General features: G+C 37.2%; 3 protein-coding genes across 3 annotated transcripts in view; 1 reads left to right on the top strand and 2 right to left on the bottom strand.

Annotated features, from left to right (window-relative positions):
* Positions 1–3,617, top strand: part of tollip (toll interacting protein) — an 11,195-nt gene extending 7,578 nt beyond the window's left edge. Inside the window, exons 4-6 of the mRNA XM_016556002.1 lie at positions 1,219–1,371; positions 1,729–1,819; positions 3,017–3,617. Coding sequence (XP_016411488.1) covers positions 1,219–1,371; positions 1,729–1,819; positions 3,017–3,237 — 465 coding nt within the window. The 3' untranslated portion in view covers positions 3,238–3,617. The remainder of the gene's footprint in view (positions 1–1,218; positions 1,372–1,728; positions 1,820–3,016) is intronic.
* A 778-nt stretch (positions 3,618–4,395) lies between these two features.
* LOC107742926 (intestinal mucin-like protein) lies at positions 4,396–6,361 on the bottom strand. The gene is made up of 7 exons (XM_016556014.1): positions 6,326–6,361; positions 6,114–6,239; positions 5,831–5,926; positions 5,573–5,701; positions 5,455–5,494; positions 4,732–4,852; positions 4,396–4,611 (listed from the first exon to the last, which is right to left on the bottom strand). The coding sequence occupies exons 1-7, from the start codon at positions 6,359–6,361 to the stop codon at positions 4,410–4,412; spliced, it is 750 nt and encodes a 249-aa protein (XP_016411500.1). The 3' UTR covers positions 4,396–4,409.
* Positions 6,362–7,185: 824 nt separating this feature from the next.
* The window catches only part of LOC107742925 (mucin-5AC-like), a 13,805-nt gene continuing 6,747 nt past the window's right edge, over positions 7,186–14,243 (bottom strand). Inside the window, exons 12-26 of the mRNA XM_016556013.1 lie at positions 13,777–13,917; positions 13,439–13,603; positions 13,267–13,361; positions 13,066–13,192; positions 12,659–12,904; positions 12,112–12,212; positions 11,498–11,649; positions 11,276–11,414; positions 11,085–11,189; positions 10,828–11,007; positions 10,484–10,720; positions 10,214–10,370; positions 9,971–10,099; positions 9,259–9,406; positions 7,186–7,306 (exon numbers count right to left, since the gene is read on the bottom strand). Coding sequence (XP_016411499.1) covers positions 7,186–7,306; positions 9,259–9,406; positions 9,971–10,099; positions 10,214–10,370; positions 10,484–10,720; positions 10,828–11,007; positions 11,085–11,189; positions 11,276–11,414; positions 11,498–11,649; positions 12,112–12,212; positions 12,659–12,904; positions 13,066–13,192; positions 13,267–13,361; positions 13,439–13,603; positions 13,777–13,917 — 2,243 coding nt within the window. The remainder of the gene's footprint in view (positions 7,307–9,258; positions 9,407–9,970; positions 10,100–10,213; positions 10,371–10,483; positions 10,721–10,827; positions 11,008–11,084; positions 11,190–11,275; positions 11,415–11,497; positions 11,650–12,111; positions 12,213–12,658; positions 12,905–13,065; positions 13,193–13,266; positions 13,362–13,438; positions 13,604–13,776; positions 13,918–14,243) is intronic.

The raw sequence follows: 14,243 nt of genomic DNA, 5'->3' as shown, positions 1-14,243 counted from the left end.
TTATATATATATATATAAATTTTTTTTTATTTTTTTTTTTACGAAAAGTAAGATGAAAAATGTTTATTGACAACCTTTTTTTTTCCCATGACTATGATGAGACAACACGGATGTCATTTAACGATAACTGTGACTATATCAATATTCTGTATTGTTGACAGGAAAAGATCAAAACTAAAATGTAATTAAAAACAAAAAAAATACCAGAATCTCTATTTGTTTTCAAAAAAAGAGGAGACAAAATAATCGAAAGTTTTGAATCATTTACTTTTCAAAGTGGTTAGAAATTGTATTCCTTTTCCAGCTATTTTTAATAGCTTAGTTTTGTGTTACATGTCCTTGTTTTTGTCATATTTAGTTAACGTTCATTTGAAAACTTTTGATATTTTAGTCATATTATAGTCACGTTAAAGCAATAATTCACCCAAAAACAAATACTGTGATCATTTACTGTCCCTCAAGTTTTTCCAAAACTGTATTAATTTATTTCTTCTGTTGAACACAAAGGAAGATATTTTGAAGAATGTTGATTACCAAAGAGTTTCTGGTAGCCATTGACTTCCATAGTATGGAAGAAAAAAATCCATTATGGCATGCCAGGGTTACTATAGTTAAAGGGATAGTTCACCCAAAAATTACCCCATGATTTACCCTCAAGCCATCCTAGGTGTATTCTTCTTTCAGACGAATATAATCGGAGTTATGTTTATGTCCAAGCTTTATAATGGCAATGAATGGGGGTCGAGATTTTGAAGCACAAAAAAGTGCATCCATCCATCATAAAAAGTACTCCACACGGCTCAAAAGGGACAATAAAGGCCTTCTGAAGCAAATCAATGCATTTGTGTAAGAAAAATATCCATATTTCATCACTAGCTTCCGCTAACTGTCGTACGCGCGTTCACAAAAGAATGATGTTTCAGCGGATGATGTTGGATGTAGGCGAAGAAACAAACAAAAAATTTATAAAAATGGCACATTTGACAAAATGACAAAATACACAATTTAATTACTACAACTTTAACTAAAATTAAAATGAAAACAGAAAATATAAAAATGAAAGCTTTTTAAAAAATTGTAATAAAAACGGTAACCGTGCCAAAATAACAAAATCTTAAATCATTTTTAAGATTTTTATATCCTGAAATCCTGCATGTAAAGGTGACTTTTCTTGCAGTAGGCGATCTTAACTGTTGATTGTTCTGTGTTGCTGGACAGAGAGCGTTTTCCATGGATGATCGCATCGCATGGACACACGTGACGATCCCAGAGAGCCTGCGAGAGGGAACCGTCGTGGATGAATGGTACAGCTTGAGCGGAAGGCAGGGTGATGACAAAGAAGGCATGATTAATCTTGTCATGTCCTTTGCTGTAAGTCCTCACTCACAAAATACTCCTGTGCATGAACGGAGTGTTATGGCGTGTCTTAAACAGGTGTTACAAGAGAAATGCTGTTGCCTTTCAACTTTGTGAACCAATGCAATTGTGATAGGTATGCATATGTTGTGTTCTGCTTTTGCTTTCAGTGTGGACAGTCAAATTACTTGTTGCCTGTACAAATGACCTGGTCAGGACATGCATGAAAATTCAGAAAGTATATGCACTGTAAACTGATATAACGTATAAGAACAGTAACTCTTTCAAAAAAAGAGCATGTCAACTTTTGTTTAATCAAATGTATATTTTTCTCTCTCTCTCTCTCTCTTTTTTTTTTTTTTTTTGTCAAAGTCAATACCAGCGGGAATGATGATGCAGCCGCAGCCTGTGGTTTTGATGCCTACAGTTTATCAACAGGGCGTTGGATATGTGCCCATAGCAGGTATGTATAACACTGACATAATAAATCGATCAGCCACTGCTGTATTCATGCAGTTTTAGGGCCCTTCATCATGTTTAACCCTACTGTATCATATTTGGTACACACATTTCTAAGGCCTTTAAATGATCAAGATGATCAAAATGTTGCTGAAATGCCTGTTTCACACAATCTACTACATGCTTTTTGTCGTCTGATGGACGTTTAGAATAGCAGAGGGCCTAGGACAGATCCTTGTGGGACTCCATACTTTACTGGAGTTAATTGAGATGATTCCCCATTTAAATAGACAAAGTGATAGCGATCGGACAGGTAGGATTAAACCATCTTAAAGCCTGCCCTTAAATAACCGTATAGTTTTGTAATCGATCTAGGAGTACGTCATGATCTATAGTGTCAAACGCAGCACCAAGATCAAGTAAAACTAACAATGAGATGCAGCCTTGGTCTGATGCAAGAAGCAAGTCAGTTTCTATGCTATGATGGGCCCTGAAACCTGACTGAAATTCTTCATAGATATAATTTTTTTGAAGGAAGGAGTGTAATTGAGCAGACACAACTTTTTCTAAAATTTTTGACATAAACGGAAGATTTGACATGGGTCTGTAATTTGCCAGATCATTAGGATCTAGTTGTGTTTTTTAACAAGAGACTTAACCATCAGCTTGAACGGTTTTGGGAAATGACCTAGAGATAACGACAGTTCTTCCTGTCCTATAGTTTTTGGTTTTTTTTAAATATCATCTTACTAAGACATATTATTGGAGATATAGAGTGACAACTGATATATCATTTTATGTAGGTTGTCTGCTATACTGTTATAAAGACCTCATTGATTAACATTACAAACTATCAAAATTTCATCTTAATTTTTGGCAGTATAAATATCAGCATCTGCACCAAATTGCATATTTTTGCTCTGTTTCAGCCTCTGATTAAAAAAAAAAAAGCCCCGCAAAAACACATACGAAAACGTTTGTGTCTAAAGATTCAATTAACTTTCAAAAATAATAATAAAAAAAAAAAACTGATTTTCATGTCATTCTTTCATGTCAGATTTGCAGGGTTGAAATGAGTAAGCAAGCCTGTTCTGTTTGGGAGATTAAGACTCTAAAATGGTTGCCTGTGCACAGTTAAATACCGCCTTTAATGATAAAAACAAAACACGAAACGTACGCTTTTGTCCAAATGTGTATTTAGGTGTCCCTGGTATGTATAACCAAGGTGTGGTGCCCATGGGAATGCCAACCGTGCCTGCCGTCACGTCACAGAGCGCCCCCTGCGGTGAAGAAGACCTTAAAGCCCTTCAGGACATGTTTCCCAACCTGGACAAGGAGGTGATCCGCACCGTTTTGGAGGCCCAACAGGGCAACAAGGATGCTGCCATAAACTCCTTGCTACAGATGGCCGAGGAGCTTTAACTGCAGAACTGCCACACAGCTAGCGCTTAAATGTACCAACAATGTAAAACTTTATACCAAAAAAAACCCCCTGTAAATATGCACACTGAAGTCTATCAACCCTTAACAGTAGCAAGTAAATCTAACAAACTTTTAATTGTCTTTAAATCAGCATTCAGAATGAATGTTTCTGGGACGTTACAGAGAATGTAGGATGATTTTTGCAAAGGAGTTGCTTGTCATATGTCCGCTGAGGGCAGTATACCATATCTGTATTGTAGTGATCCCATGTCTTAAAGATGTTTGATATACTGTTTTATGCTTTTATCTGTATGAATTTAGTTACATAAATGTAAATGGATTTAATTTATTTTGAAGATGATTAAAGAGATATCGGAGTATATCAGAATTAATGTCATTATTTTAATGGCTCGTTTGTGCACAAACCTTTTTATGACCATTACAAGCACAGAATATCTGGTAAGTGTGAAATGCCTAATAGCAGCCCATGATATTGGCAAATATATGACGCACATTGCCTGTTATTGCACAGTACAGTTGCAAGACCTTGAGGTTAAAATTATCATATTGTTTTGGAGTAAATGGCACTTGGAGCAAAACTAAAAAAAATTATTTGCTTTTCTCCTCTGCTCTAGCTTGTTTACTAATCTAGCTTTATAATAAACCTGGCATTGCACACTGTGATTGTTGTTGGCTCTGTGATGAATTGCTGTTGTTTTTCTATTATGTTACTTCGGATAGAAGTGTCAGCTAAATGCATAAATGTAAACCTAAATGAAAAGGCTATAGTTGCCATATTGCTCTAACTAACGCACCAGTTATCACCAGTTTGAATGTAATTAGACTAAAAAATATAGTTTAAAGTGGGTTGCAAAAGGTTATAATTTTGCATCCAAAATCTTTACATTGTGAATCCACAACTGTGACAGAATCCTTTCCACCATGCCATTCACAGAGCATTGAAACCATTGTAGTTTTCCAGAAAAATGACAACATATAAACAAACTTCAGTTTGCATTAGTTTATTAAGAGCTACTAGACAAGAAACAAAAAAAGCTGTCATGTCACCATAGAGATAATTATCACAAACATTTCATGCTATTAAAATTTACAGATTTGTTCCATAAGATTAATTTGAAACTGCTCTACTGTTCGGGGTTAAGAACGCAGGTTCACAATCTCCTCCGGCGTCTCCTTAAGGAAGTCGATTGACCAGAGCAATCGGAGGCCTTGCAGCCACAAGACTCAATGTAAATGTAAGTGTGGCTGATATTTGACCCATCAGGGCAAGTCAGGGTCGCTTCCTTCTTGGTGGTTGTCATTTCTTGACAGCACGAGCACGAGTGCACAAGAGCGTTCGCTTCTGCAGAGTATCTGTTTCGACATACAATGACGGTTCGGTTGTTAAGTACCAGCACAGACGGTACAATTTGTGGCACAAAAACTACATGTATTTATAAATGAAGGTCTCTAAATTGTGATTTTGATACTCACATTGATGAGGTCTCACACAAGCCTGAGCAAGAGCTTATTTCCACAGGTGTGCTGCTTATACAGCCATTACTGTCCATGAAGGTGCTGTTCTTCTGGACATTACATTTGTTGTCCAGTGTACCTAAGGGAAATGAGAAACACATTAAGTAAGTGTTAGAAAATATAACTCTACACTTTATATGACCTGAAATAGTTTTTCGGCAAGTTCAGTAGCAGTGCTGGGTAGTAACCGATTACATGGGAAGTTTGGGAAACTTTGACGTAATATGTTTAATGCACTTCATGTTGTTAATAACAACAAATGGAATATTTTTATATCAATGTGGTACGTGATTATCCCATTTAAATCAGTTAGGTCAAAATTATTCTAAAAGTAATCAAAAAGCAGTCTGATTATATTTCCTGAAAAGTGTAATGTAATGGATTATGTTACAACTACAGTTTTTTTTTTCATGAAATTTGGAATCGGTAACGGACTACAATTTGCAAGTAATCTACCCAACACTGTTCAATAGCAGTATTTTCTTTTTTTAATTAAGTTATTTTGCTCCTAGAAATGGTGTTCAGATAGTGGCATCAGGTGTAAAGCTGAATGGCATTACCCGTCATTTTCACGAATCATGATTCAAATAGAACATAAATGCATTTTTAAGAGTAATATTTAACTCTCATTAACATATTTTGCAATTATTGAGTAATGCTTTTTAAATGTTCCAGACTCACAGGTTTGACAGCAGCCATCTGCATCTATTGTCTCTGTTCCCTGTAGAAAAAGAAAAAGCATTAACCATTGAACAGACTTAAATTTAAGATATTAAGTTGTCTCTTTCAAGCCACTTACAGGGATACAATTCTCAGGATTGAAGGCAGGGCAAGTGGTCTTAATCTCAACTGTCACCGAGTTACCGTTGACTCTCTCACACTTGTATTTCACACATTTGTCATTAGATGGTTGCCATATCTGGTCAACCTGTTAGTGGAGAAGGTATACAAAGAATACTTAAAGCAAACATTTAAAATGTCATTAATTTGATGTTACAAAATGCACTTTACAATGCAATTGTTAAAATGCTAAAATAAGTATCATGTCGGAACTTACTAAAACGGTAACTGTGATGTTGTCATGCATAACCACACAATCGGTGCTAACACACTCTCCACAGCACTGACCAGGAATGAGTTGGTACTCGTGACCCTGAAGGAAAAAAAAAGAAAGAGAAATACATCACATTGCCTGGTAGTTGATAGATAACTGTGCACTGACTTCTTTTAAAGGTGTCTATGCTTATTGTTCACATGATTTGTTATGCTTTTTCTAAAACGGTGGCATTTGTAACCCGACTCCGCTAGTCTTTATTGAAGACGGAAATAGACGATTATACCTCTGGACAGTTATCGTTGCAGTCAGCTATCACACACTCTGGAGCAAGAAGATTTGTTTCAGGATCTACGTTCCAACCACACTGACAAAACGTACAAGGGTCATCGCTTGGTATAGATGAGCCAGGCTAGAGACGAAGATAGAGAGAGGGAATAAGTATACTTTTGATATCTTGTATATATATATATAAAATGAAGTAATATCTCATTTTACCTGATACACTGTGGTATTATGGACACAGACTTCCATGGGTGCTGTAAAAATTAAGAAATGAATGAGTGCATCGCACAGCATCAAAACAAAGTATCATTTCTGAGAACAACTGGTCCATATACATACAGCAAATATAATCTGGACAGCAGTTATCTGGAGACACGCTGAAGGATGGTATAAAACCCAGTGGACATTGTATTGTCGGAATAAGGCACAGGTTCACATCACAACCTGTAGAATAATATTAAACATTTTTGTTCAGCATGTCATTGTAAATGTACAGGCATTTCTATAATCAGTTTTTTGAATTTTTAGTCTAACTTTCTGCTGTTTAAACAGTACAAGGGTAAAATCAAGACCCATCATTTGCTTAAGTTGGGACCTCATTTTTTAAAGCCATCAGTTGAAAACCACTAGTATGACTGAATAACTAAAAACTAGTAAATATATAAAATGAATAGTATTTCTGTCATCTGTTTTAAAAAGTCCTTCTGAGTCCCCGTTTTCTTGTTTTCAGATCACTTACTGCACTCATGGATCTCACAGCAGTCAATTGTTGTGTTCACAAGCACTTGTCCAGGCTTATCGCAAGTAACAGGTGGTGAAACAGGACAAGTTACAGGCTGGCAACGGACCGTCAGTGTTTCACTCTCACACTCACACATTTGACATCCACTCTGCCAAGTATCATTGGGCTGCAAAACCCCCCAAAAAAAAAACTCGTCAGATATGTCACTGGAAGGGTCTTAGTAAATGATGGTAATGTTTGTGTAATGGGAGCAACTGAGGTCTCCATGGATGTGGATGAGTAGAAAACATTTTGAGTGGAAATTGGTGAAATAGTTGAAATATACACTGTTTTAGTTGTTTCGAAAGAAGTTTCCACTTCTAAAGTGGTTGTTCCTGTAGTCGTTGGTTGGCTTGTTAGGCCAGTCGTCTCCACTTTTGGTGGCCTGGTGGTGGTGGACAAAGGTGTCTGAGCTGTGGTCAATTCATTCTCAGTTATAGTCTCAGTTGTTGTTGGTTGTCCAGTTGTTTGAGTAGCTGTATGTGCTTGTAGATGTTGATGTTTCAGATGATGTGCCTGTTACCTCTTCTAAAGTGGTTGTTGCTGTAGTCGTTAATTGGCTTGTTAGGCCAGTCGTCTCTACTTTTGGTGGCCTGGTTGTGGTGGACAAAGGTGTCTGACCTGTGGTCAATTCATTCTCAGTTACAGTCTCAGTTGTGGTTGGTTGTCCAGTTGTTTGAGTAGCTGTGGAAGATTTTGAAGTTGTGGAGACTACGCTTGGAGCTGATGATTCTGTAGATGGTTGGGCAGTGGTGCTTCCTTCCTCTACAATGAGAGTAGTGGATGGGACGGCTAGTGTGGTGGTTGAAAGAGTTGTTTCAGCTTTGAGCGGTTTTGTTGTTGAAGAAAGACCCTGAGTGGTAAGCTCAGACCCAGTGGATGATTCTACACTCACTGTTGTGTACACAAGGGTAGTGACTGGTACAGCAGTTGTCTTTGTCAGCATTGTTGGCTGTGTGGATGTAACGACTGGCAAAGAAGTTTGTGACATTGGCAGGGCTGTGCTTGTAGATGTTGATTTTTCAGATGATGTGCCTGTTACCTCTTCTAAAGTGGTTGTTGCTGTAGTCATTGGTTGGCTTGTTAGGCCAGTCGTCCCCACTTTTGGTGGCCTGGTGGTGGTGGACAAAGGTATTTGAGATGTGGTAAATTCAAACTCAGTGGTTTGTTCACCAGTAGTCTGAAGTGTTGTCCATGCTTTAGCAGTTATCGTTGCAAGGGTTTTTGTAATGGGTGCAATTGAGGTTTCTGATGTTGTTGTTAACCTGCTTGTACTTTGTGCCTCTGTAGAGCTTTCAGCTCCTGTTGTTTTGTTTCCTGTCGTGGTTAAGGACAGTGTTGATGTTTCAACTGCTGATGTTGAAGACATTGATGTTACTGATATCAGTTTTTCAGTTGAATATTTAATTTCTGTAGTAGAAGCAGTTAAAATAACTTCAGTTGTTGGTTGGCTTAAATGTCCACTTGTCAATTGTTCTGGCTTGCTTGATGTGGATAAATCTTCATGAGTTGTGGTTGTTTCTTTTTCAGTTTCAGGTGAAGTGTATTCTGTGGACAAAGGTACAACATTAAAATGTCAATCAATAAACAAATAAATAAATAATTTGGTGTGTAAAAATATATGTTCAATGTTTGAATACTATAAAAATACATTTTAATTCCATTGTGCAGAGAAGTTCTAATTTCAGAAGATCTAATTTGAATTGAATGAAATAATTGATGTTTACAACAACAACCTTACCACAAGTCTTCCCAGTAGAACTAATGCAATGCATCAACTCTATGGTTTACAATGCATGAGGCCTAAACAAACTATAGTAGTAATATATAAGATCAGGAATAAATGTGTACCACAGAAATGAAAGAATACCTGGGGTGCTGAAGACAAAAACTGTTGTCGGGGTTGGTGTTAATTTCTGCATTGTGGTCATGGTGGATGTGGTTGTTGGGACAGTAGTTGTTTCACAAGGTATCAAAGTCCTCTCAATAGTTCCATTGACTGAACATTTGCTTGTGATACAACCTCCCAGCCCATCCGTTGTGTGATAAATGGTATCTCCAAAGTTGTACTCCACATTGTTGTACTGGCATGTACATGCTGTAAAAATAGAAAATGTATATGGAAAGTGTATAAAGTTTTATGAAAGAGTATATGATGACAATAGATTCTTCTTACACGATCTTCAAACTAAACTATAACTGAAATGCTAAAAACCTTACCATTTACATCAAAGTCACAGACAACACCAAATGATGTACAATAACTGCATGAGGAAAAAGTACAGATAGAATAGATTAAATATATTTCAAAACTGTTAGTGACCTTTCTGAAACATGAATATGAGTAGAAAATATCTACACATACCATGACTGACAGTTCTCTGTGGTTGGCACCTGCTGGCCAACCTGATAATGTAACATATCAACAAAACAGCCACAATCTTCCTGCGTCACACACTTCATGTTATCCTCATCAAAAATAGGCTGCTCGGGAGGACATTTAGGATAGCATCCTAAAAAAAGATTAAAAGGGAAAAATACATAAATCAGATAAAATAAAATTTAAAAAATACCTCGATGAGGATATGTGAAGTTCAAATTAAGTTCAATAGATTTTAGTGAATCAATTGTTTTTACAAATTTTACAAAGATAGTGTTCCATATACTTGTCCAGTTTAGGGAATAGAGCCTATTATATGTTTTTTTAATGATTCAAAGCCAAGGTGATATAAGTTTGAGTGATGTTATGAACAATAAACATTTGCATGAATACTTGACTAAAATCCATTTTAATCACTTTGAAGAAAATTTTTTTAAAAACCTGAAGCAAAATATCCCCTTCCTGTTATTCGTTATGTGGTCTACATTATTGATTACCAACAAAATCACCTCTAGGATACCTAGAGCAGTAATTGTATACTGAATATATTGCAATGCTAAAAAAAACACATATTTAATAAACTACAGAATATGTGTGATGTATTTTGAAATCGTATTAAAGTCATTTTGTCACAAGTAGTAATAGTTTTCTCACTAACATGCAGGTGATATAACTGGATTTAATTACGAGTTCTCACCTTCAAGTGCTGGTATCTGACTAGAGCAGTTTCCAGAGGGGTTTCTGCATGTCTGCATACAAGGTGCTCCACAAGGTTTGTAATGCCACTCACATTCACCAGGGGGGTTGTAATAATCACAAAACATTGCTGCAATAAAAAGGCAACCTTAAACCTGTTTCTTGGTTTTCTTTGATGTTTACAGCTTTTAGTCATTCCGACACAACACATCTGATGACAGTCATATAACTATTAGTAACTTACGGCATATTTTAGGTGTTCTCCAAGCAACGCAGGCTCCAGCCTCATTACAGGCTTGTGCATAGGCTGTTACAGCTGTGCAAAAACACTCATAATCTCCACCACTATCACAGGCACATGCATCTCTCACACAAGCGTCATAAAAAGGAGAGGGGTCCACCTTTAAAGCAATATTCATGACAATGTGACTGTTACCAAAATTGCATTCAATGTTTCAGAGAAAAAATACATATGGCTTTTCAAGCTCCCTAAAAAGCAGTTTGTTGTAAGTACCTGTGAATGACAGGTTGAGAAGACACTGCTAGTAATGATGCTGCACTGCCTCTGTGCCCACGCCTCTCTATATGGATTATGGACACAAGGATCTTGGATGAGGGTTGCATCTGGACAATTAGAGAGCTTCCAGCTGTTTACAAAATCCAGGGTTTCGACAGCAATTGCTTGACTGCGCGTAGTGAAGTCATTGTTTGCGTTTCCATCATAGTTTCCGCACAGACCACACACGCGGCCCTATCGATACAAATGGAAAACTGTTAATATATAAAATAAATCTGATATTTGCAATTAACAAATAGAGTCAACAAGGGTGGAGTTGATGAACCAACCACTTTACTCACATTAAACTCTGGACTCAGTTTGATGTGTATAGTTGTTTTTCTGTCCCATATGAGCATCAGACCATTATTGGCCTCAATCACCAAGTAAAGCCCCATGGTGCGCATCTGGTAGGGAATCTCCTCTCCTGCATCTCTATGAACAACTTGGTAGGATCCATCTATCAATCTAAGCTCAATGCTCTGAAATACAATGGCATAATTGCAATGCTTATTCTTCACTAATTTAAGGTTGCTATGAATGTGAGAAGTTAACTTACGCCAAGAAACAGCTTGATAGCCTTGGAACAAGTGGTGCCGGTGGATCCACAGGGAATGTTTTCAGTAATGACTCTAAAAGTGCCGGTCGTGTTGTTACAAAAGTCCTGGTCGTGGCATAAAATTTTGATTTAGATGATAAAGTTACAGTATAAAGATCTTCAGGCTTCGTAAGGAAGTGCAAGGTTAATACCTGAACAAGGCTGTATTCACAGTTTCCACTGAAGACGTATATTTTCTCATCAAACGTTTTATAATGGCCGTCTCCATAGATGCTGCATGTCCCACTGCACTGGTTTGTGGTGCAGATCCATCGTCTATCCTTACAAGTGCTATAAAAAGGAATGCAAGTTCATTATGAAAATTGTATACAGAATATAAAAAATAATTACAAATCCTGAACAGCTAAACATACCATGTATTACAGTCAGTCTTAATGCTTTCTCCAGGTTGGTAGGCAACTCCGTTATGGAAGCAAGGGCACAGGTTTTCAGCGATACAGCCACCTTTCCCATCAGACACCAGTCCAGAGGGGCACACACAGCCAGACACACACTCTGTGCTGATCTGCAGTCATTCAATATTAAAGTCAGCAAATGCTTACTTGTAGCTGCTGAAAGGAATAGTTCACCCAAATTTAACAATTTAGTTATTTACTCACCCCAATGCCATTCTAAACCCATATGCTGTTATTTTCTCAGTACAACAAAAAGGGGGAGTATATAAAGTATCTTCATTCTGCTCTTTACAGTACATGCTAGTCAAGTTCCAAAAACTCAAAGGTTTTTTTAGAGCATTTTTTAAATGTCTTCCAAAATCTCAAAGCTCTCAAATTTAATTTTACACTCCAGACATTACAACTGGCAATATTTAATTGTGCATTGATGGTGTTTTATTACCCATAATGCAGTTTTACTGTTGTTGTACTTAAAGACTTGGACACTACTCAAAGAAATGTCTTGTTTTGTGTCACACAGAAAAAGTACCATCAGCATGGCCTACTCTTTTATAGGAATTAAAGCAACTCACGCAGGCCATGTCTAATGTGTTGCAGCTCTTCTGACACTCCGATCCCGTGGATCCAGGGCTAGCGCTGGAGCAGTTGAAAAACGTCATTGGATCTTGGCACTCTAAAAGAAAAGAATGAACAAAAAGACATTAAGGGTATGCCCGTAGCTGATCTCAAATACTAATACAATTAAAGTGTTATCCAGAAACCTGAGGTTTTTTAAATGTACAATTTAAATATAGCTTCACGCACCTTCCCCATTCGATACCCCAGTGCAGCTCAGTTTCCCTTGCTCGCAAACACTGAAATTTAAATATTCGGTTAACTATTATTAAATCGCATTTTGGGCAAGTTTATAACAGGGTTTTTCAAACTGAAGTCCATGGACACCCCCACCGCCCTGGGTTGAAAAAGTATTATTATAATATTCAAAGTAGCCAGCTTTATATTGGTGCCTCAGGGTTGTCATATTTGGGGGTCACTGATATCAAAAACTTTGAAAAACCCTGCCTACAACAATTTTTTCAACAGAAATTTAACCAACTCCATGTGCATACCATGATCCACCATCTTTAGGGATTATATCTCCAGCAGGAATAATTTTGCCTGAATCATAACATGAGCAGCTGGCAGGTGCAACACAGTCACCATTCTCGTTCATGTACGTTCCTTGTGCACAGCCACAGCCATCTACTGGCACCAAGTCAATAGCGCAGGTGTTGTCTGATTGGCTGAGGGATCGGCAAGTGCGGTCACAGCTGGTCATTTGATAAGAGTAGACCGTGGTGCTGGGGCAGGTTAGCGTGTACGTTTCTGAGAAGAAAGAGACAAACAACTTGATGAACATATGCAACCAAAAATTCTTATTTGAGCTCTCACATGTTGTTTTTAATCTGATTGACTTTTAAAATGAAACTCGAGCTGTTGACAGCTATCAAATATTCTCAAGCCTTCCAGAGAAGAAAGCAACTCACTGCAGGCAACTTCTCTCCAGCCATCAAGAGCAATCCCTCTTGCAGCACATGCGTGAACGTATGAAGACAAAGCAGCACACATGCAGTCCTCACTTTTCTCACAGTTGCAGCTGTCATATATGCAATTCTAGAAAGGATGTAAAAGTTAGAGAAAACTCTAAAAAAAAAACAATAAAAGAGAAGGAACGTAATTTCACTTACTGCTTTGTAGACTTCAGGGCTGATTTCAGAGTGGCAGGGGGCAAACACTGATGAGGGATCTGATAGCAGGGAACACCAGTGCTGTGCATATTTCTCTGTGAAGCAAAAAGTGATTGATGATTAGTCTTTAATGACATTCCAGAGTTATAAATCAAATCACAGCAACTCATACCATTTTCAGTGCTAAGACTGCAAGGATTCTCAAAGTTTCTTTTGACATCAGGGCAACTTGCTCTTGTTTTCCAGGTGTTTGCAAAATCTAAAGCGGTTGCTTCCCTGAGTCCACCAATGGTTGTGAAGTCATCAGCCTCAATGTTGTTGAAATTGCCACAAAGACCTGTAAATTGATTTGTTATTAACAAGATTAATACCGGAAACAGAATTAAATTGAAAACAGAGAAAAAAGTCAGAAAGCCTTACATGAAGATCAAAAAGCATGCACATTTATTGATTTGATGCTGCTTTTATTGCATGAGAGGGTGAGATAATAGGTCTGTAAAAAATAAATACCGCATGTTTCTCCTTGGTACACTGAATTGACTGTGATGTAAAGTTGCATTAGCGGTACAAGCTGGATCTCTAGACGAAGCCCAGTCAAATGGGCCTGAATGACAATGTAGAATGAGGAGGGCTTGAAAATGCTCACATCAGCTGAAAAACAAATAATAATAGACACATTAATAAATAATTGGTAAACAGTAATAAAACAGAAATCAAGCAGTTCTTTGTATAAGCAATCTCCATTCTGAACAATTATTCAAATGAACCAACGCTATTTGAATCACTTTAAAGATTTCATATTCGCATTCCCTACATTCACCAAATATGCAATATTTATATCCAAAAGATGGCATCAAAAGTTACAGTGTATTTGATGTTTTCTAATGAACAACAACTGATTTAGTGCTGGTATGTTTATCAGTGCTAGTATCTATCTATCTATCTATCTATCTATCTATCTATCTATCCTCGTATTT

This window comes from Sinocyclocheilus rhinocerous, unplaced genomic scaffold (genome assembly GCF_001515625.1).
Source record: "Sinocyclocheilus rhinocerous isolate Xijiao unplaced genomic scaffold, SAMN03320098_v1.1 scaffold3059, whole genome shotgun sequence".
Taxonomy (NCBI): Eukaryota; Metazoa; Chordata; class Actinopteri; order Cypriniformes; family Cyprinidae; genus Sinocyclocheilus; species Sinocyclocheilus rhinocerous.
Note: the sequence above shows the minus strand (reverse complement) of the source record. Positions and strands in the feature narration are given on the sequence as shown.